The 23,128-nt window shown below is 50.6% G+C and overlaps 1 protein-coding gene across 4 annotated transcripts in view; it reads right to left on the bottom strand.

The window, feature by feature from the left end:
- SFXN5 (sideroflexin 5) overlaps nucleotides 1-23,128 on the bottom strand; it is a 113,710-nt gene that overhangs the window by 25,281 nt on the left and 65,301 nt on the right. For 3 of the 4 annotated variants that reach the window (XM_065890915.1, XM_065890917.1, XM_065890916.1), the window contains one exon: nucleotides 15,052-15,142. The exons of the other annotated variant lie outside the window; for it this stretch is intronic. In XM_065890915.1, the coding sequence (XP_065746987.1) occupies nucleotides 15,052-15,142 (91 nt within the window). The remainder of the gene's footprint in view (nucleotides 1-15,051; nucleotides 15,143-23,128) is intronic. 4 annotated transcript variants of the gene reach the window in all.

Genomic DNA, 23,128 nt, shown 5'->3' with positions numbered 1-23,128 from the left:
GTTTGGGCGGCCACCCATCAGCTGGTGACTGGCACAGGGAGCCTCTTTCAGCTCCTCCCCCCCGGGATCCGCGTGGCTGGCCCTGGGCTCAGGGCCGGGTGTGGGTGCTGACCTCGCCTGAACTCCTCCGGCCCTGTTCCAGGATGGAAGTGGGGGGACTTGGGGGTGGTGGAAGGGTGGGGAGTTCGGGGGGTGACAAATTTGGAGCCTGCCTGCTCCACTCCTCCCCCAAAAGCGCCTTGCTGTGTTTAAAGTTTTAATTTTTGCTAATTAATGTCAATTAATTTTGTATAATGAGTGTTTAATTTTGGGGAGTGTGTGAGCCTGGGAGCGACTGCAGTTCTGGGCTGTGAACGCTGATTAGCATCAACACCTGCTGCTTCCCCACTCCCTCCAGTGGGGCGGGGGGACACCAGGGTTTGGGGAGCTGGAGGGCGGCAGGGCCTAGTGGGCAGGTGGAGGAGGACCACAGATGCTCCTGGTACCCAAGCCAACACTGGGGAGCAGAGCGGTCCAGGGCGCTTGCAGCTGGGGGACAGGATTCTGCAGGTGAGGGGTGGCTTGAGGCCCTGGGGGTCTCTGAGCCTCAATCTCCTGTTTCAGTCAAGTGGGGAGGTGGAATAAACAGAGAGGAAGACTGAGATACTCTGCAGTCTTTGGAGAAGAAAAGCAGGAGACCAAATACAGTTTCGAAATGTATTTACAGCACATATGCCATCTCTGAGTAGCTCGTGTTTCCACACGACACACAGGAGCAGTGGGAACCATGCACAGACCTTTTCGGCATCAGTTCCTCCTGTCTCCACAGCAGGCGTGCTCTCCTGTCTTACACAGGGGCTCTCAACCAGGGCCATCTTTATGAGACATTTGGCAATATTTGGAGACGTTTTTGATGATCACAACCTGAGGGACGGGGGGCTGCTACTGGCATCTAGTGTGATCTCTAGAGACCAAAGACGACTAAACATCCTACAATGCACAGGACAGCCCTCAGAACAAAGAATTTTCCAGCCCAACGTGTCAGTAGTGCTGACGTTGAAAAACCCTTGTCTTAACACACGTACAGACTGACAGGAAGGTGAATCTGAGGTAAAGGAAGAGAGAATGGGAGCCTGGGTTTCAGGCCAGCTGGGCTTAGGTTCCAGTCCTGACTCTGCACCTCCCCCTCCCCGCCCTCAGAGGTGAGCTCTTGACAGCCCCAGGGCCCCCAGAGTGGCCTTGGGAAGGGGCACCTGGCCTGGGTGTTAGTGACTCGCCCTCTAGTGGTGGCAGGAATGTACTACACCGATCGCACCCCTGGGACGGCCAGGCCCTCAGCACCCAGGAGACCCAATATTAGTCTCTCTTTGGAGAGAATATTGGGGTTTTCTGCCCTGAAAGGCATCAATCTCTGCCCTCTGAGAATCCTTTCCACCACCACCACCACCATTCCAGGAAAGGCAAGGCCACAGGAATGTAGTCCTGGGGAGGAGCAACTGCTTAAAGCCAGGAGCCAATAGCTGACTCTGCAAACCCCACCCCCTGCCCAGCTTCCCAAGGGTAAAAGGAGGGGCTGCATTTAGTGTCTCCACGGGATCTCTGGGTGCTGTCTGAGCTTACAGGATCTCCAGGTAGAGGGAAGCCAGGGGTGGCTGAGACATATCTAGCCTGACTGTGTGTGTGTGTGTGTGTGTGTGTGTGTGTGTATGTGATGGAGACAAAGACAGGAGAGAGCATGGTTTTCGAGGTGATGGAGCTGCCCCAGGCTCATGGTGGCATCTCGCCTGCTCTCTGAAATTTCCGAATGTGTGATGTGGCCTCAGAAGGACAGAGCAGGCCTTCGGTTCAAACACAAAACAGGGGGCTTCCCTGGTGGCACAGTGGTTGAGAGTCCGCCTGCCGATGCAGGGGACACGGGTTCGTGCCCCGGTCTGGGAAGATCCCACATGCCGCGGAGCGGCTGGGCCTGTGAGCCATGGCCGCTGAGCCTGCGCGTCCAGAGCCTGTGCTCCGCAATGGGAGAGGCCACAACAGTGAGAGGCCTGCGTACCGCAAAAACAAAACAAAACAAAACACAAAACCACTTGAGATGAAAGACAAAGCATGAAAGGAAGTGAAAACCCAGCCTCCCTCCCCTCCTGGATGCTTTTGGGGATGACAATGTCCCATCTCATCTGAACTCCCTAGCTGGAAAGAAAGAGAAAACGCTGAAAGCCACCTCAGAAGATGACAACCCCAGGCTCCTCCCTTGGAACACCCACAGTTCTAACTGCTTACACAGACAACACATGCCCTGCAATCTCTTCTGTTGACTGTGTACAGTGGTTATCCATTTATTAAGCACTTGCTGTATGCATCGGTTGCTAGCCATCCCTGCCATTGAGCAATGAGAATGCCAGCCTGTTTTAGTGATTTCATTTCCATGATCTCTTCCAGAACTTTCAGTTCTGCTGTATTGCTTTCAAACCCTCCCAGGTCCTTCTCATCTCACTCCTGGACAGTCCAACTCCAGAGACATAGACACTGAGAGACTAAGTAAATGAAAAGAGAGAGAGAGACCAAACATGGGCTACGGGTCTCCTTTCTAGCACACCAGCAAGATCCAGTATTGACAATATCAGCAGGTTAATTAAGCAGTCTGTTAGTGATAATGTTAAGAAAGCTGGCACATTTTCAACTCAGATTGAGTTCAAGACTCAAGCATAACTGATGTTGGAGCAGTGATGCTAGGAGATGTCAGTGGATGAGAGAGAGAGAGAGAGAGAGAGAGAGAAGGAGAGAGGGAGAGAAAGAGAGAGACAGAGATTGCTTCATGCTGATGGCAAACTCAGTGTCAAGGCCTCAGGAAAATATGCTCTTGCCTGCTGCAGATGTTCTCATCAGACACATCATGATGCAAAATCATGCAGATTGTGAAGAGCTAATGAAGCACCTGTGTGAAAAGTAAAGTGTGGGGGGGAAGAAAGAGCAGTAGATAGAAAGACAAGTGTGCAAGTAAGTTCTCAAAAATATGACTACAGGGGAGCTTACCCCTTGAACTAGCACCAGAACAGAGGCATAGATCAATGGAGTTAATAGTCCAGAAACACCCCCAGCTGTAGGGGAAATGAATTTTTGTTAATGCAGTTGTATCGACTTGCAGGGTAAGGGCCATTTAAATACGGGGTGGAGCAATGGGCTATTCATCTGGGAAAACCAAATACCATAACTCATCTGCTCTAAGAGGCATTTACGCATATTTTAACATTATAAAAATCACCATGTGCCTTACAATGCATGTTGCAGGGGGACCTTACCTGCTCTTCATCACAGCTCTCTGTGCATGGGTGAACTTAGCCACGTGTAGAGGTATCTGTTCATGCAACTGTCACCTCAGCTGCCCACAGCAATCCACACAGAATTTGAACTTAAACTTAGATTCCTAATTGTTGCCTAAAACATCTTTTTAAAACTTACACTATAATGGAGCATGGACACGAAAAGTTATTGTACATGCAGAAGATCGTCTGCCAGATACCAGGCAATGCAATTAAAGGCAGCAGAAATTGCCAAACCATAGATAGCTACCCTAAAGAAATGCTTGCCCATATGCACAAAGAGACATTTACAAGGATGTTAATTATAGCACTGTTTGTAACAGCAAATAATTAGAAACAACCTAAATGTCCACCATTAGGGAACTCACGTGGGAAGATCGCCAAAACAAAATTATGTGAACAAAGTTATTGAGTATGTACAGGATGATTTACTGAATGTAAAACCCCACAACCGGTACACACACGTGTGTGCATAAATCCTTGGGTAATGTTCTAGAAGGGTCACACCTCACCGAGTAATCTTCTTGGGGAAGAGAACCAAATTTGGGAATTAGGGGTTATTGAAGAACTTCCACTTTTTTACCCTACATTTTTCTATACTGTTTGCATTTTTACAATGAGAATGTAACCATGCTTTACTTGTCTAAAAGTTGAAAAGAAAATGCCAATCTTCTTGAAGTAGATCATAAAAATTTTAAAGCCAGGAGGGGTTGGTGTGACCTATTCATGGGTCCTACACTTAGGCATCTGTTTCAGAAACTTCCTGAAGAAGCTGATTAACTTCAAGAATATTTTTTTCCTTCAAGTAAAGAATAAAATGAAACCACAAGTATAACGAAGTAGGAAATGAAAATAATACCAATAATCTTTCATATGTTTTGAAATTATACTGTCAATTTAAAAGGGGCTAAAACAGTCAAGATTATAGGCAGAGATTACGAAAAGCAGTGATGGCCATGATGCTGTGTTTAACAATCAATGTCCAAAAGAGAATTGTAAAATGTGAAAAAGGCTGAGATTCAGAATCTGTGGTATTGAAAAAAGTGACTTGGAGTGAATGTGTAGTGAACATTTGTTTATTCCTTCAAATGAATGTGAAATATAGTCCTCTCCTCTTCTGAAAGGTTATTACATTAATGCCTCATAACTGAGGTATCTTAGAATTGAGAAACATGGCATTTGATACCTATTTATGAACAATATTATAAGAAATGGGAAGCTTTAAAAATATATTTATTATATATGACAAAGGGCTACAAATATTAATCTATGGAGGGTCATGGTGACTGACTCCCAATAGCTATTCTACCCCCAAAAGATTAGTCTAAACTAACTATAATAACCCCTCCCTTGCCAGTGATTGATTTAGGAAGGGACATGTAACTGATCCTAGCCAGTGAGGGATGTCTGCAGGACTTCTGGGAAAAGTCTCCTCCCACTTAAGCAGAGGTGGCAGGCAGAGCCTCCTCTCCTCTGGGCAGTGGTGGGTTTTGATCTGATGTTTGGAATTGAGGCTGCCATCTTACAACCATGAAGGGAGCAAGCCTGAAGATGAAGCCCCTGGCAGAGCATAGAGATGGAAGGAATGGCCCTGGATGCCTCACTGGAGACTTGACCTCTGTAAAGTAATAAGAGAGGCTTTATTATTTAAGCCAGTTTGAGTTGAGGGTTTCTGTTACTTTCAGCCAAAAACAATCATAAAATGCATAAAGAGTTTTAACAATTATTAAGAAAAAGATATAGTGATCAACAGACTTAGAGAACGAACTTATGGTTACCGGGGGGAAGGATGGGGGAAGGGATAGATTGGGAGTTTGGAGTTGACATGTATACACTGCTATATTTAAAATAGATAACCAACACCATTGTAAAGCAATTATACTCCAATAAAGATGTTAAAAAATAAAATTAAATTAAAAAATTAAATAGATAACCAACAAGGACCTACTGTATAACACAGGGAACTCTGTTCAATATTCTGTAATAACCTAAATGGGAAAAGAACTTGAAATAGAATAGATACATGTATATGTATAACTGAATCACTATGCTGTACACCTGAAACTAACACAACATTGTCAATCAACTATACTCCAATATAGAACAAAAATTAAAGAAAAAGATACAGTGATCAAACTCACCAAAAAATATTCAAGTAAAAATTCATAAAAGAAATATTTTAAAATATTCTAAAAATCAATGAACATGAACTTATTAATAGTCAAAGACTGATATTTGAATCTAAGAAAAAAAATCAATCTGCAGGAGTTCTTTATATGTTTTGGAGACTAATCCTTATTGGTTTAATGGTTTACAAATAGCGTGTGGCTTGTTTTCTCACTGTTGGTGGTGTCTTCTGTCATACAGTTTAATATACATATATTATCAAATAAGCAATCCTTTCCTCTCTGGTATATACTTTTTTTGTCATCTATCCCGGGACTTCCCTGGTGGTCCAGTGGGTAAGACTCTGTACTGCCAGTGCAGGAGGCCTGGATTTGATCCCTGGTATGCCACAAATAAGAGTCCACATGCCGCACTAAGAAGTCCACATGCTGCAACTAAAGATCCTGCCTGCCGCAATGAAGATTCCACATGCCACAGTTAAGACCCGGCGCAGCCTGAATAAATAAATAAATAAATAATTTTAAAAAAGAAACTCTATGTTTCTACTCCAGTGTTCATCTATATTTCCTTCTAGAAGCTTTGACATTTTACTTTACACATTTAGGTCTTCAATCTATCTGGAATTTGTTTTTGTGGATGGTATGAAAAGGAATCTATTCTCTCTCTCTCTCTTCTATTTGGAAACCCAAATGCCCAACAAAGTTAAGAAAAGATTCTCAACCATACTGGGAACTGGAAAATGCCAATTAAAAGGAGAAAAGAACCATTTCAGATAGACAAAAATTTTTTAAAGATTGATAATACCAAATGTTGAAGAGGATGTAGGGAAACAAAAATCCAAACCTTGCAGGCAGAGTAAAAGCCAGTATCCTCATTTGGTAAAGATAGAGATGGATATTCCAATTGACATGGTCACTCCACTTCTAGGTACAGACCCTAGACTGTTGATTCTCAACACTGGCTGTACAACTGGAACCACATCTGAGGTAGGACCCAGATGTCTGCATTTCTTTTTAAAGCTCCCCAGGTGGTTGTTTGAAAACCTCTGGCCTGGAGAAGCTCCTACTCATGTGCACATGGACATGTGTATAAGGCTGTCTGGTGCAGTACTACGTATAATAGTGAGAAACTGGAAACAACCTAGATGTCCCCAGTTAGTCTGTGGAAGACTCACGCAGCCTACAGCAGCTGAGATGAATGCATATGTATTAACACACATAAATCTCAAAACTACAATGACGAACAAGTTTTAAAAGGATATGCACAACACAACACAGTTAATGTAAACTTAACACACAAACAGTACAATTTCTGGTTTATGGTATATACACATAATATACAATATAAAAACACAAATGGGGAAGATGCAAGTCAACAGCCTTCCTCAAGAGAGAAGGAGGAAACCAGAATCAAAAAGGCAGAGGGCAAAGAAGGCTTTGGGTACATCTAATAATTTATTCTCTATTTTCTATAATATTCCATGTGTTTGAAATAATATTTCATAATCTTTAGAAAACAGCCACAGAATGAGTTACTGTGGCTGTTAAAAGGATAAGTTGGGATTTTATGACTGTCATGGAAAGACATCCAAAATTTACTGTGAGCTTAAAAAGTGATTTACAAACAGTATACACAGTATGATCTCATTTGTATTAGATATATATTTATATAGGCATATTTATATTATAGATAGATACAATAACTAGGCAGAGATTTCTACACTTTTAGATGTTTATTTGAATTTGGAGGGTTATATACCAAACTAATCTCTGGGGAGAGGAGGGCGATTGTTTAACTTATATTACAATCATGTATTATCAGAAAAAAAATAGAATGATTTTTATTAAAACAAAAACAAAAACACTCTAGTGGACCCCAGGAGACCTGAGCTCCCACCTTGCCTCCAGGTTGACATTGAACAAAGTTCTCCAGACTCCACTTCCTCCCTCTCTTTTATTTTGTAGGTAACAAGTACATCGATAAACAATCCAAATCACATAAAAGGGTAAATAATAAAAAGTAAGGTTAGGATTGGGCTTCCCTGGTGGCGCAGGGGTTAAGAGTCCGCCTGCCTAATGCAGGGGAAACGGGTTCGAGCCCTGGTCCAGGAAGATCCCACATGCCTCTGAGCAACTAAGCCCATGCACCACAACTACTGAGCCTGCGCTCTAGAGCCCGCGAGCCACAACTACTGAAGCCCGCGCACCTGGAGCCCGTGCTTTGCAACAAAAGAAGCCACAGCAATGAGAAGTCCACGCACTGCAACAAAGAGTAGCCCCGCTCACTGCAACTAGAGAAAGCCCACGCGCAGCAACGAAGACCCAATGCAGCCAAAAATAAATAAATAAAATAAATAAATTTATTAAAAAAAAAAGTCTCCTTCCAATTTAGTTTCACTCCCCTTCCCTGAGGCAACCACTCTAGCCAGATTCTCATGTCCCTGCCAGACACAGTCTATGTATTTACAAGCTGACATGTATGTACATCATCACCTTACAGACACACACACACACACACACACACACACACAAACACACACACACTCGAATCGCACCAGACTATATAGCCCCTCTGTCTTTAGGGACGTGACGGTTATCAGATGGGGATGTACACCTTAATATTTCCTTGATTTCATGATGTTCTCCACCATTCTGCCTGAGAGGCAGTGCTATATGGCACAGATTTTCTTTCAAATAGCTTGAGAATTTGGGGGGAGTTTCACAACCTATACTGAAGTGTCACAAACTCAGGACTGGGAATTTCTGGATTGAAAAATCAGCCTGTAGATTTAGGTATAGGCTGACTCTGAAGTTAGGGATCTCCGAATAAAAGATTCCAGCTAACACATTCACCTTCTGAAAAGCACCCTTTTATCACAGCTACTCCCTAGCTGGAGATTCTTCAATGGTCCCCCATTAATCATAAGCTAAAGCTCCAACTCTCAGCTGGTATTCAAGGCCCCAACATGCCCTTTCCCCTCCCCTTTCCCCAGCAGGCCTGGCCCACCCCAACCAGGCCTGCTCCTTCCACATTTATAACCCCTCCTCCCCTGCCTCGTGCTTCTCCACCTCCTCTGACTCTGGACTTCTCTGCCTTCTGTATTTCAGGAATTATAAGATATCTGAATTGGAAGGCCATTCATTCAGTAAGCATTCTCTGAGCACCTACTATGTATATGCCAGGTCCTGGGCAAGCTGCCCAGAACAGGTGAGTTGCTCACACATAAGTGCCCTTCTCAGATTTTTGGACCAGGCTACTATTCAGACACTTCCCTAACCCAGGGGTCAGGCAGCTCATTCCATTCACAGACGGTCAGTTTTTCAGAAGATCCTGGTACTCTTGTTTGGCTCCACTTATCAGTGCTAGTCTGGATGTGTGGGATCCAGAACTAAACAGACTCCTTTGTTCTGGCCACTCTATCTTTAATAATGCAGCTGAGGTCAGAGGGAGCCTCAGAGCCACACACCACACGGCAGACCTATTCCGAGCATACAGCCCACACAATCTCTGGATCGTTATCCTAAGTACTCTGGTCAAATCAGGTCTCAGCACCTCTATACTTCTGCAGCCGCATTTTTTGAACAGCAAGCCTTACATCAAACCTTGTGAGATCTTTTTGGATCCTGGTACTCTTGCCTGTGAATTCATAATCACTACCAGGTTGCTACCCCTGTTCCTTGAGTCTGACCCGTAGGCCTCCTCTGACCAAGGCAGTTGTAAAATAACTGAAGGGGACGAGACTGAAGGCAGAGCCCTAGGACACACCCCTGAAGACTTCCCTCTGGTTGACTTGGTCCCACTGGCCCTGTCCACCTGGAGCCTGACACACACCGGGGCCCCAGGCCAGTTCTCGGGCTGCCCCTGATTCTGGCACCCAGTCCAGCCTACCCTTCCAGATCCAACCCAGAAAGGCTGAAGAATGTGCCCAGGATGACCTGGTCATCCACCCTAGGCCTGCTGACTGAGTGAATGACAGTGATAGTGAAAACTTGTATAAGAAAACAGAACATTCAAAGAACAATTAAAAAAAATACCAGAATAAATGTCCAAGCAGCCACAGAATGTGGTCACCAGTGCCATCAGGGTAGGGTTTTACTACGGGACGCCCAATTTCAAACCATTTCTACTAAAGCATTCATTTGTTCACTGAACAAACCCACACTGAACATTGGGTGGCAAGCACAGAGGGGGGGTTGGGGGTTGGTGATGAATGAGGTCTAGTCCCTGTCTTGGGGAGTTCAGAATCTGATGAGGGAGGGAGACTTGGAGACAAAATGGGTAGTTCCAGGGTAGACATAGGCACACAGGGTGCTGTGGTCTAATCCTGATTGGAGCTACCAGGGAGGGCTTCCTGGAGGAGGTGATGTCTGAAGTGAGAAACGAAGGCCTGGCAGCCAAGAGAAGGCAGAGTGTGGAACTGAGGTAGTGGGGAAGAGCAGGCACTCCAATCAAGCAGGGCCTTGTGCAAAGGCCTGGGGCCCAGCGAGAGGGCAGGAGGGAGGTCACAACGTTGACCATACGACCATAGTGTGATGGGCTATGAGCAAGAGCCAGGCCAGGTCCAGGAAGCGGCTTGAGGGCCTCCACGATGGCCTAAGCGCCGTGGATGCCACATTAAGTACCACTGACCTGGACAGAAGGAGCATAAATCACGAGGCCCAGGACACAGCGGACACAGGTGCACTCTGCTGTCTTCCAACCACAGGGATGAAGGGTGGAGGAAGTGAGGCCTGGGGACTGACCCTTGAGGCTCAGGCACACTGCCGGGGCCACCTCCCGGGTGAAGAAAGCAGGGTGGATTGAGCACCAGGGGAAGAGTGGTAAAGTGAAGAGGGAATCAATGCCAGGAAGACCCATGGCCTGGGCGTGAAGGGAAGCGTGGAGATGGGGGCAGAGGTGGGGCACACTGGTGTGAACGAGCAGAAGACCTCTCCCAAAGACTGCCCAGACACCCCGAGGAGCAGACTCACTTCTGGACACAGAGACTCCATCATGGCGATGAAGTGAGCTGTGACATTTAACGTAAGGGACTGCTGCCAACAGCGCAGGGTGAAGTCACTTCCCACAAAGGGATGATGAGGCTGCCGTTTCCGGTCCATGAAGGAAGGTTATTCCCTGTGCAAGGAGTTGGCCAGCGGTGCTGAAGCTCAGGCCGCCCCTGCCGGGAGCTCAGGCCCAGATGGGGCTCTTGATTAGCACACACATGGCTTGCCCTCTGCTGCACGTGGATCCAGCCAGGCAGCCTGGGGGCAACCTTCAGAGCTTCCTGTCCGGCCCTCACCGCCACATGCACAGACAGGCCTGGGTACCCAGCCGTGCCCTCAGCTCCAGCTCATAGCCCCCACCCTGTCCATGCCTCACAAGATAAGTCTGTGCCTCTCCCTGGTGCCCCATCATGGCACCTGGGACCTGCCACTCCATCCTGCCTGCCACTCCTCCAGCTCCCACCTCAAGGCCTCACGAGAAGGCTGTTTGTGGAGCTTGCCTCCCCCGGAATGGACTCCGCTCATGGAGACTGGTGGCTGGACCTGGGGGCAGGGGTATTTTTCCGATGCCTCCTCGATTGACCTTTAATTACACTGTTTGCCCAGCTCCCCAAACCATTAACTTCCACCTCACAGCAACCACACATCAATTAATGGAGGGCCTGCTCGGAGCTCGAACTCCTGAACACAATTAAGCGTGACAGTCCACAAATAAGAAAGAACTGAAGAATTAATTAAGGTCTAAACAGATTAATTACCAGTCCCCAATCAATTCCAATGCCAGCACACATGCTCCTGGGCTCACCGTCTTTCCTAACATCTCCATGTATAAATAGAAACTGAGATTTCCCACATGATTGCTGTTCTAGACCAGGGCACAGCAAGGCTCTGAAACCACCTTGAGGGAGAGAATTGGCTGCAGTGAGCATCCTCAGGGCTTCCCAGGTACTCAGCACACACGCATGCACACACATCAGTCGCACACACGTGCACACAACCCCAGCTGAAAAGCCAGGGGCCGACTGGTGGAGTGCTCCTGGTGGGTGCTGAGCCCCAGCTGCCCCTGGACCACATCCCTCAGCTAGTTTCTCCCTGCAGGGGTGAAGGAGGTATCCAGGTGAACTTGAAGCAGCCCTGGCCTGAGCCTGGGAGGCCTGGGCTTTGGCCAGCTAAGGATAACTTTCAGCAAGCCTGAATTTGTCTATTCTTCTGTAAAACGGGGATGGCTCACTCTGCCAGAGGGTCCTCCCAGAGAGAGAATGAGGAGAACTGAGGGGGAAGAGAGGCCTGCCGGGGGAGACATGGAGAGCCGTGGGCCGCTGACGCACCGGGCTCTGCAAACCCGCGGGAGGCCCGCAGCCACTCTCACAGAGGCCCCCGTTGGAAAGGGCTGAAACAGGGTCTGGTCTGAGGCCAGAGAGCGGTCAGAGTGGCCGAATCAGGTGCAGGAATCAGGCATCCTGTGCCCGGAAGTCTCGAGCCTCTCTCTTGGGCAGCAGTGGGGCACCTCCCGGACTTCAAGCTAGAGCAGGACAGGACAGAGCAGCGGGAAGAAGTAGCTGACCCCAGGAGCCTCCTTGCTCCCCAGATCCTGAGTGCCAGCCCGCCCAGGGGAGAGGGCGGAGGGGTGTGGCTGCTGAGCACAGGGCACACGGGCCCTTCCAGGACCTGCTCTCCCCTGAACTGAAGACCCCCTTCTGCTCCACCCACCCCCGCCCCCACCCCCAACTACCAGGGCTTCATCTGATCACTTCCACTTGCATCAACCTGCTCCCCGTGTGCACTCAGGGCTCCGTGAGTCCCGCCTCTCCATCAGGCCAGGGGGCCAGAGGGCCAAAGGACCCTCTACAAGGTAAGGCAAGTCCTAAGCAGGCTTCTCAGTGGCCTTAATGGTGGCCTGGTACAGTCTGGTCTCACCTGCCATGGGAAGCAGAGGTGGACACCTGGAGGGACCTAGGCCCTGCCAGTGTGCTGTTGGGCCAACAGATGCTCTGTCCGGCTGGAGGCCCTGGGGGATAAGGTGCAGAGAGGCCAAGTGCAGGGACTAGTCAGTGGCCTGAGAAGACCAGGGGGCTTTTAAGCCCCTGGGGGGTGAGATGCATGCCTGTTACCCCTGTACACCACTGTGTCAGTGTCCAGCCAGGGGGTTGGCAAGTGCCCATTTGCAGGTGGGCCTGGGATGGACACTGGGGGCCAGAGAGATGGAAGCCCGCATGTGGAGGAGGAGAGACAGGGGCAGTGGGTGGAAGGCAGGCAGGCACACAGCCAGGACTTGGGTAGTGGGCCTGAGGAAGCAGCCAGAAAGGGCCTACTGCTCTCAGGATCCTGGCGAGCAAGGACTATCAGGGCTGCAAACCACACCATGTATACCCTGAGCAACTGGCTAGGGATATGCAGGATTGCAAGACCCTCCATAATGGCTGGACCAGCGTGAGGGGCTGCAGCTCCTCCCTGACAAGAAAACAGGAGAGGAATCGACTGGAGCCCAAAGAGGGACAGGTCAGAAGGTCTCAGGTGGTGGTGGTGGGGCGGGTGCAGAATGGGTCAAACCTGAAAGCAGGGGCCCTCCTCCTGAGAGAGCCCCCAGAGAGGTTAAGACCACTTTCAAGGTCACACAGCAAGACGTCTGGCCAAGCAAGGCTGGAATGGTACCCTGGTGGAGTCCTTATCTGAATTTGGTTCAAGGACAGATTACATCTCAGCTGAGACCAAAATCCAGTCCAGTGCAGCTGAGAGCTGCCCCCTCCTCAGGCTGCATCTGACCCTCCAGCTCAGGATGGCTAGGAACGCAAGATCGGCAGCTGTGTTCACTCAATTAGGCCCCTTAACAAAGTCAGATCTAAAGAGTTATTCCATTAATGGCCCACACCAGAAATAGCTGAGAGTTCATTAGAAGTGTGGAGTTGCTATAGCAATTATCTGGGTCGGCTGAGGATCAGCCAGGTGGTTGGTCCTGGGAGTTCCTTAGCCTCTGGGCCCACAAGGAGGTGGGGCTGCTCAATACTGATCTCCCACCTACTCACAGGGGCTTTTCAGGTGCTTCAAAGCACTTTCCTGTGAATGGAACTGGTCTGTGGTCTCATTTGATCCTCAGCTCAAGGCTGTAGGAAAGCAGGTACTGGTGCCCCCATTTTACAGATGGGGAAGCTGAGCCCTGGAGATGAAGAACAGGGTTGGGACCATGAGCTTGGGTCTCATGCCTGGCTCTTCAGGCTGAGCCTTGGTACCAGGGAGGTAATGGGACCTCATGCCTCTCCTGGGCCTGCTCCAGCTTTGTCTTCTGGCATGAGATGGGGAACTCAGTGTCATGGTTCAAGCACTTGCTTCTCCTTCTCTTTTGATGACTAATGGTGGTCAGCCTTGTGTTTCTTTCAGTGTCAGTGTTGTGTATTTCTTTTTAGTTTTTAAAAAAATCTTCAGGGCTTCCCTGGTGGCGCAGTGGTTGAGAGTCCGTCTGCCGATGCAGGGGACATGGGTTCATGCCCCGGTCTGGGAAGATCCCACATGCCGCAGAGCAGCTGGGCCCGTGAGCCATGGCCGCTGAGCCTGTGCGTCCGGAGCCTGTGCTCCGCAACGGGAGAGGCCACAACAGTGAGAGGCCCGCGTACCACAAAAAAAAAAAAAAAAAATTTTCACTGTTGTGCCCTTTCTCCAAATAAGGTGTAGGCTTCTTAAGAGCCAGGCTGGGCTTTGTGGGATCTCAGGGCCCAGGCCTGGGGCACCTGTTGTAAGCTCAGGGCTCCAAGACCAGCAAAGACTCTGCTGAAAGCAGGCGAAAGCCCCTACAAAGACACACACAAACACAAACGCGCACACACACACACACGTGCACGCACAGTTACCTGAATATGATTGGAGGCCCCTGAAACGTAAAGGGCCCACCACACAAGGGCTTGGAGCACCAGACTAGCGGGAGGCTTAAACCTTCCTCTGTGTCAGGAACCCCTGTGACAGGCTGGTGAGGCCTTATGCACCCCTCCCCAAATAATGTCTCTAAGTGCATAAAACAAAATATGTAGGATTACAAAGGGATTATATTGAAATAAGTTATCAAAATATGTTTTCAATTGTGATACAGTAATAGATGTGATTTTAAACTAATTAAAAGACAAGATCTACTGGTGGATCTATGAAATATAATTTTGAATCAGTGTTGCGCATAAATGATGTTTTAAGATGTTTGTAACAACTGTAGTGTGGCATGAAAATACCTGTGATTCCTACTGGCGACAGACACAAGTCCTGCTGATTACTGTGATTTGCTGCCTACATTCATGATGGAAGGAAATGTTAAATTTCAGTTAGAGGTTAGTATAAATATTTTCCCCAACCAAGTCCACGAGATCTACTGCATTCTATCTACTGACCCCTTGGGGGTCTAGGGATCCCCGGTTAAGAATCTCTGTGCTAAAAACAGAATCTCAGGCACAGAGTTGGTCAGTGGCACCCCAGTCACCCTTTATTCTACCTACACACATTTTGTTCCAGTCGCCCCAGCCAGGAGACACCCGCCCACCCAGTGTCAGGAGAGGTGTGGAGGGGCCGTCCAGCTCCCCCAGAGCCCAGCCGCCCCACACGCCCACAGGTGGCACATGCATGCCTGTGCACACACGCACAGACACTCCTCACTGTGCAAGGCTTACCTACGGCGGGGAACGGCACAAATCTCTGGACGAGGAGGCGGGTGGCTGGGGTGAACTTGTTGGCTTTCTGAACCAGGACATTAAGGCCCACCTTAGAAAGAGAAAACAGAAAGAGTGTGTGGTGCTACAGCGGCCCATGGGAGGAAGGGGCAGGCTGGGGGAAGAGCAGAGAGCGAGGGGCACCATCTTGCCTTGGAACTGCACTCCAGACCCTACATCCTCAGCATGACCTCGTGCTGCCGAGCCCCAGTGTGGCTCCTTAAAGCATCACTGCCCAGTCGTCCCAGTTAACCGGCCCATGAGAAAGAGGGAGAGGAAAAGCATCAGCTACACACACACACACACACACACACACACACACACACACACACGCACATGCACACGCACACACGTGCACACCTATTGCCTCTCTGGGGAGAGGAAAAGGGACGGTGTGGAGGTTGCTGTTAGAAGAATCTATAATCTGCAAATAAGTGAAGTATAGAATGCCCCTCATTCCCACCCAGCTTCTTAAGTACCACATTCCTGGTGTCCCAGGCATGGGTCTGGCCAGACAGGGAGGACTCAGCACAGGGGGACTCGCAGGTGACTGGAGAGGTAAGCAGAGCCGCCCAGAGCAGGACGGGAGTGCATCGGACTTCCTGGGCTCTCTGTCCATCTTCACTCAGACTCCAGCTCCCCTCACCCAGCGCAGGACACCTGGGCCCCCCTTGCCTTTGCCTTGGGCACTCCCACTCCAGTCCATCCCCCATGCCGACCCTCGTCTTCCTAGAACACAGATCCAATCCTGTCCGCCGTGACAGCTCCTCCCCATGGCCTGTGCAAGTAGGTGAGTCTCCTCCATGCAGCAGTTGTGGCCTCTATAACCTCCCTTCCCCACTCCCCCAACACCCACATTCTCTCTCCGTGAGTTCAGTCAACTGAAACGTTATGTGCATTTCCCACCTCAGGGCCTTTGCTCTTGCTGGTCTCTATGCCCCAAACCCCTTCCTTCCCCTGCTCAGTCTACGCCTTTTCTTTAAGGCCCAGCTCTGAGCGCCACCTCCCAGTGCCTTTAACACTGGGAGTCACTTAACCTTTCTCTGCCTCAGTTTCCTTATCTGTAAAAGGGACAGTAACGTCTACAGCACCCCAGGGCTGTTATAAGAATGTATGTACAGTGCTTAGCATGAGCCTGGCATGTCAGAGGCCTCGATTAATGAATCTATGTAAGAATGACGTCACCTCTCCCAGGCAGAAAGTCTCTCCCTCGCACATCACCAGCCCCTCCTTCCCAGCACTCAGTAGCCTGTTTGTGGGTCTAATGCCCCCGCTGGACTGAGAGGGAGGGATTGGGCCTTCTTCATCTTTGTATGCCTGGCCGTTAGGGCAGGGGATGGCACAGAGTACATGCTCAGTGAAGCAGTGGCTGAGGAATAAATGCAACAAAGAAGTGAATGGATGGAGAGATCAGCAAAGTCTGGAAGAGGGGCTTCTTGGAGGAGAGGAAGGTGGAGTTCGGCTGCGGTGAAGGGCGTTCCGGTGGGGAAACCGCATGCGCACAGGCGCGGGGAGACAAAAGAGGATGTCTGTGGCCAGACCAGAAGATGGGTGTATAGAGGCCTTTGCTCCCCCAAACTGAGGCCAGGGCCAGCCCTCCCCTGTGGGACTGTGGACCTGATGGGGCTGGGGACAGCCTGCTCTCGGCCTGGCACACCTGGTGGTTCAGCAGGCCACCCTGGCTCTGGCCTCAACCTTCTGGGTTGTTGGGGAAGATGAAAAACCTTGGGAAAGCCTCCAGGGCTGCAGGGTGCCCGCAGCAGTCAAATCAGGGCAGGCATGGCACGAATGGCCCAGCCCAGGCCATAACTGTGAGGCCTGGGAAGATAAGAAGTGCCAGCTCGCCATTCCCTGGGCAGTCCAGGACCCCGCAGAGCCAGAGTGCTGCCAGGCAAAGCCGGTCTGGGCCCTCAGGTGCCTGGCCTCCATTTGAAGCCTCAAGCTGGTGGTCAGAGTCAAATTCTTATCCTCTCTGCCTGCTCAAGGGGAGGCAGGGAGGCACAGAGACGTGCGGCAGCTTGGACACACTTCAGTGGAGGGGGTGGGGGCAGGCTGGGGGGTGCTGCCCGCCTACCCTGGCCCCTGTGGCCCTGCTTCCAGGCTGCCCCTGCTGCTCAGATGGAACTCACCAAGGCCAGGTCTCCCCACTTTCAGCAGTAAGTGACTACCTCTGTGACTCAGAAATGGTTCCCCCAACCCCCCAAAATACCAGGGAATATGTTCCTACAGGGTGCCATTGTGGAGGGAGGCCAGAGGACACACAGGGGGGCGTTAGCCGTGAGGAAAAGGAAAGGGGCATGTGGAGATACCAGGCCAAGTGCTGGGCACACCGTATGAAACATCTTAATTAAATCCCCACTAGCAGGCTTACAGATAGGGCGTGTTGCCCCTTTTAACAGATTCAGAGAAGTTCAGACAGGTTCAGATAGGTTAAGTAACTTTGCCCAAGGACAGACACTATTATGAGGCAGGTGAAACTAGGATTCAAACCCAGAGTCTGCTAATTCCAAAGCCTTGCTCTTAGCCACTGTGCTATTTACTTTCCAACTGTCTTCCATCTCAATGAGGAATGTCTGACAGGCCATCTTTTAAAATTACTACAAGCCATTTAAAACTGGCTGTTTGCAAAGCAAAAGCCTCCCTGAAAAGACCAGCCTGGGGCTGGGGCCCAGAGGCCTGGAAGGCAGCTCAAGGCAGAGAAGATAGGGGTCTTGAGCCACCTCTGCCCTTGGCAGCTAGAATATAGAAGGTCTGGGTTCAAAACCCTCCACATTTGTTTGGAAAGATGCAGGAAGTGCTGGAGGAATGGGAAGCAGGAGTCCTCTGAGAAGCCAGCAGGGAGCTGGAACCCTTCCCTGGCAGCCTCTTGAGGGCAGGCCAGGCTGGAGGGTGGTGGGAGGGCAGGAAGGAATAGTGATCATTGGTTGTAGCAAACACTCAGACATGCCCACTGCCCTCAAGCCCTCCCCTCCTTGGCTGGCTGTTCTTCCCACCGGCTAGGATTGGCACAGCCCAGAGTGATGACCCAGCCTGTCTCCCCCACCCCAGGTGGGAGCCCAGGCTAGGGAGGAGGAAAGAAGAGAAAAACAATTCTTGGGTCCCAGGTCTCTTCTGACTGCCCCTTCCCTGAAGCCACCAGGGTCTTCCCAACATGGACGGGTGAGATTCAGTGAGGCGCACACACTTTTCTAAGTGCGCAGCCCACATGCCTGAGCGTGTGGGAAGGGGCTGGGACCAGCAAAGTAGGGAGAAGGCCCAGGCACATGTGTGGCTGCAAGCTCGCTAGGAGCCATTGAGGTCACGCTGTCCACTCATCAAGGATGTGCCTGGTGGCAAGAAGGCATGAATACAGGGGAGGCCCCCAATCCAGACCTTAGTGTCCCAACAGCTAGGATGGCCACAGCCTGGGAAGGAACCAGGGTGGGCTGCTGACTGGGTTGGGAGCCTGTCTGTTCTGGTTCCTTGGGGACCCTTTGGCCTGGAACATTTGGTGGAGCCCATTAAAATTAAAAAGCCAAGTGGCTGGTGGCTCTGAATGCCAGCTCACTTTCCCTGGCATGGTGGGTCCTGTTTAAGGGAACCAGCTGGCATTAATGGCACACAACTCATCACGAACAGCAGCTAGCGATCAGAAAAATCTGAGCTAACAATCGGGTTCAGGAAAGATAATGAGATATGGAACAATCACTGCAGAGGGTCCCCCGGGGTCTGTTTTAACAGCTTCCAGATAAGCCACAAAACAGAAATTAACCAAACAGGGGCTGTATTTTGGTGGAGAGGAACACAAACGGGGTGCAGATTCTTCATAAGAATTCCCCATGTGGCCAGCAGACAGGGGTCCTGGGAGAAGCCAGAGCCCAGGACCCATGGGACATCAGATTTGGCCGGAGGAAGCAGTGGACTTTCTCTGGCTACCTCTCTCCAAGCTCTGGCTCCCAGGTGGGTAAATTTGCCATGGGCAGCTGAGAAGGTCAGAGGAAGAGGAGGGAGGACTGGCTCCCTGGCCGTCCGCTTTGGTGGAGATAAGTGCTGACCAGTACCAAGAATTGGGGTGGGGTGGGAGCTCCATGTCACAAGACCTTCAGTGTCATGTGCTACATGGCTGATAACTGTCTCCTTGAGTATGAAGGTCCTTCCAGGCCAACACCAGCCTAGCTTCTGCAAGGCCTGAGAGGAGACCTCAGATGGGATTGGGGCAATGCCTGCATCACGCAGGCTGTGTCCTCCACTCCAGCCCACATTTCTGGTCCCCTGCGGGATGCCTCTGTCTCGATGGACTTCAGGCACTCCACCTGCACACACCACAAATGAAGGCTATCCTTCTCCTCCTCAACCACACCCGGTCTGCCTCTCCCATTCCCAGCTCAGCTCCTCAAGCCAGAAACCTAGAAGTCTACCTGGACAGGAATCTCTGCCACCCCACATCCAGCCCACGGGGCAGAGCTCCCTGTTCTATCCACTCAGTGTCTTGAATGCAGCTACTTCTCTCTCTCTCTGCTCCTACCACTTAGCTTAAGCACCCATCGCTTCTCCCTGGACAGCTACCCACATCCTAACTGGGCTCCCTACTCGCACACCTGACCCCTCTAATCCCCTGTATAATCCGCAGCAGCCAGAGTGGACTTCCAAAACTGGATACCAGCGTGCATTAGTCTTTCAGTGGCTTCACTGCACTTAAGACCCGCAGGGCCCTGCATGACCTCCAGGCCGTGCTTGCAAGGCTCCAGCCACCTTGCTGCCGCCCTGCCTCTCCAACAAGCCAGTTCCCTCTCTCCTTCCCTCCCTCCCTCTCTCTCAAGCCCTGCTGTCCCTTGGCTTCCTCACTTTTCAGCTTGAACATCAAGCCCTCAAAGAGGCCTCCTCTTCACTCGGGGCTCTCCTTTTGCAGCCTCTCAGAGAACCTGGAACTCTTCCTCCCATGTACCTATTACAGTCCCTAAGTATATTCATTTACTTCTTAAAATGTTGGGAATCAAAGTTACACATGTATATTATGAGAAACAGAATTGCACAGAAGCATTTTTACCTGTGGACTCTTTACTAAATATCCATCTCTCCCAATAGGCTCTAAGTGCTGGGCACAAGGACCGTGTATACTCTCTTATTCCTCATGGAATTTCTGGTGCCTGGTGAAATGAGTAGGTTCCTAATAAATGTTTCTAGATAAATCAAGTGATTGATTGATTTCTGAGGCAGAAAAAAAAGAGCCATGAAGGAGACGCCTGATGCAGCCGCTGCTGTCCACCTCAGCAAGCACAGCTCTCTGGGGCTAGATGCTGCATGCACAGGTCTAAGGTCACCTGAGCGTATGGCTCACCCACTCTGCCAGGAGGAGGGGCCTTGAGGGGGCAGCCCCCAGGGCTGTGAAGGCTTCTGAGAAAGGGGATGCCCAACTGAGCCCTAAGGGAGAGTAGGACGCAGCCAGGTAAGAAGGGAGGGGGACTCAGCAGGCTTCAGAAGCATGAAATACCAGGTTGTCTGCAGCTGGCTTTGCAGACTCTACTGGCACCTGCCATAAGGGGGTCCAAGGGGCCCTGGAGAACAATGGAAGGGGCATGTCTGAAAGGAGGGATGGCATGAGGTCAGAATTTAGGATCTACTCTTGGGTGGTGGATAATATAACTATGTGGTCAGGGATTTTTGTGGACCCTGGTGGAGCAAGGGCTGGGGCAGGTCAAGGAATCTGTGAGGTACCAAAAATGCCCACCAGAGGGCGCGTGTTGTAGAATAAACTCTTGGTAACAACCAGTGGACCCTGACCCTCTATGGAGGTCAACCGTCCTGCAACCCCAACCAAACTCACTTGGCAACTGGTTCAAGAGCAAAGGGCCAAGGTAGCCAGGACAGAGTTATGCACAGCTTCACACACCACGCAGCTCCAGCTGCAGCTGTGTGGCTTCTCTGCTAGCAATAGTGACCAACACTGATCCCTGAACCATTCCCCATAGGAACCTGCTGGCTACCTGCTAGAAAGCCAATGACATCAGACCCCTTCCATCTAGGAAGGACAACAACTTGTCCTCCCCAGAATAGATGTGAAGCCGATATTTGCATCAGACTTGCCACTGCCAGCATCACCATCTGCGGGCTTTTGGAACAGTTCAGATTCTGATACAGGGTCCATACCATGGGCCCTCCAACCTGGAAGCCCCACAGAGTGAAAGCAGTGAGACAACAGTACGGTCTGGATTCTCAGGCTGTTGACCTCCTACCTCCATCAGGCTCAGAGAAGAATAGCTGGGCCTGAGCTACACCCTGGATCAGGGAGGACACCCTGAGCTACACCCTGGACCACGGAGGCACCATGAGCTACACCATGTACCACAGGAGACACCGGTGAGGACACCAATGAGGACGCTGAGGCACAGAGGTGAAGTCAGTGACAGAGCTGGCTTAATCAGACACTATTCTGCTGACAAAGGACACATTTTTCTTCCTGCTCCCCTGTGGCGTGAGAAGGTGGGAAAAGCCAAGCAGTGTTCTCGGCTTCCAGCTGGAGGAACTGTTACCATGCACTCTGGTAAACAAGTCCCTCCCAGGTACCCTGAGAACAGTGGGGACTGGGAGAACATTTTTGAGGGGCTCTTTAAGAGTAACGAGGGGTTGCACTTCCACCCACCTTCGTACTTGGTTCCTGGGCTTTCTGCAAGACTGCCCCTGGCTCACTCTGTGCTTGAGGGGGTAGCTCAGGGTGTGCCTTAGGAGATGGACATCCAAACGGTGCCTGGCACATTGTAGGCACTCCACAAGTGTTAGCCATTATGATTACTTGCCAGCCTAACTATCACAGGGACATGGAGCTCCAGTAAGCAATGGGAGCTGGGAGGGGGAGGGGTTCAGCCCAGGGTTCCCCTGGGATACCTCCTTGTGCCCTGCTGTCTAGGGTAACACACAGTCACTGCATCCTATACAGAAAGGACCCTCCAGGGTGCAAGCCCTTTAGGAATAGAGGTCAGCATTTCTCCAACAGGGCAAGTCTTCGGCCAGCGTGGACCTGGCTGAAGGTGAAGCGTCTGAGGATACGACTCTCATACTCTGGCTCCACCATCCAGCTCCTGACCGTTCATGTGGGACTTTAGCCCTGAGCCTTCCTCTCCAGCCCCAAGTCCACTCTCATCCAGGACCCCGTGTCCACAAGGGTGGTCCATCTGCTGGGCCAGCCACCCCCCCACGACTTTCCCCCCAGCCCTCTTTGCCTGTACCCCCTGCAACACCCCGGGGTCCCTGAGCCCAGGCAGAGGTTCCTGGCATGGCTCTCCTAACTCCTGACAAGGCACCCGTGATGACTTATGACCAGCCCCCACTACCCCGGCCCCTCCCGCTTCCACGTCACCCGGTCATCATCACTCCTGGTACGGCAGCCACACTCACTTTCTGACAGCTTCCGGAATCTGTCATGCTCTCCTTTTCCTGCGTGCCTCTTTGTGTGCTGTGCCCTCTTTCTGGAGCACCGGACCCTGCCTTCACTTCTCTCCAGTCTGTCTTCTAAGAGTCAGCCCTGTGTTAATTAGGGGGCGCTCCCCTGAGTCCCCCCTCACCCAAGTCACCTCATCATAATTCTGGTGACACCACAGAGTTTCCTCAGCTTCCCCTCTCGGCATCTTGAAGGACACACCAGTCTGTGCAACCCCCCCAGCACCTGCAAAGGGCCCGGCACAGTTGCACCCCTGAAGGGAGAGAATGGGTATCCCTCTGGTAGTCAGGGCTCAGCGGGGTTGACCACAGAAGTGCTCAACACAAAAGCCCGAACTAAAGCACAGCAAGCGCTGACAGAACTTCCTTTGTTAAAAGACAGCAAACTGCTAGATTTCAAAAATAACTTAAGACGAAATTTCTTTTTTATTCCCGAGCAAGAAACCAGACATTGCCAGATCTATTTAGAGGGTTCACCAAAAGGCTGCTAACCCCCTGCCGGTGGTCCTGCCACCAGCATGAGACTGCAGTTAAGGATGCACACTAGGGATCCCTGACTCCTGGGGCTGCTGCCCAAGGTCAGGGGCTCTTCTGAGAGGAGAAAGGGCTCTCTTGGGTCCGGAGA

This window comes from Phocoena phocoena, chromosome 14 (genome assembly GCF_963924675.1).
Source record: "Phocoena phocoena chromosome 14, mPhoPho1.1, whole genome shotgun sequence".
Taxonomy (NCBI): Eukaryota; Metazoa; Chordata; class Mammalia; order Artiodactyla; family Phocoenidae; genus Phocoena; species Phocoena phocoena.
This window is presented reverse-complemented; position numbering and strand designations above follow the sequence as displayed.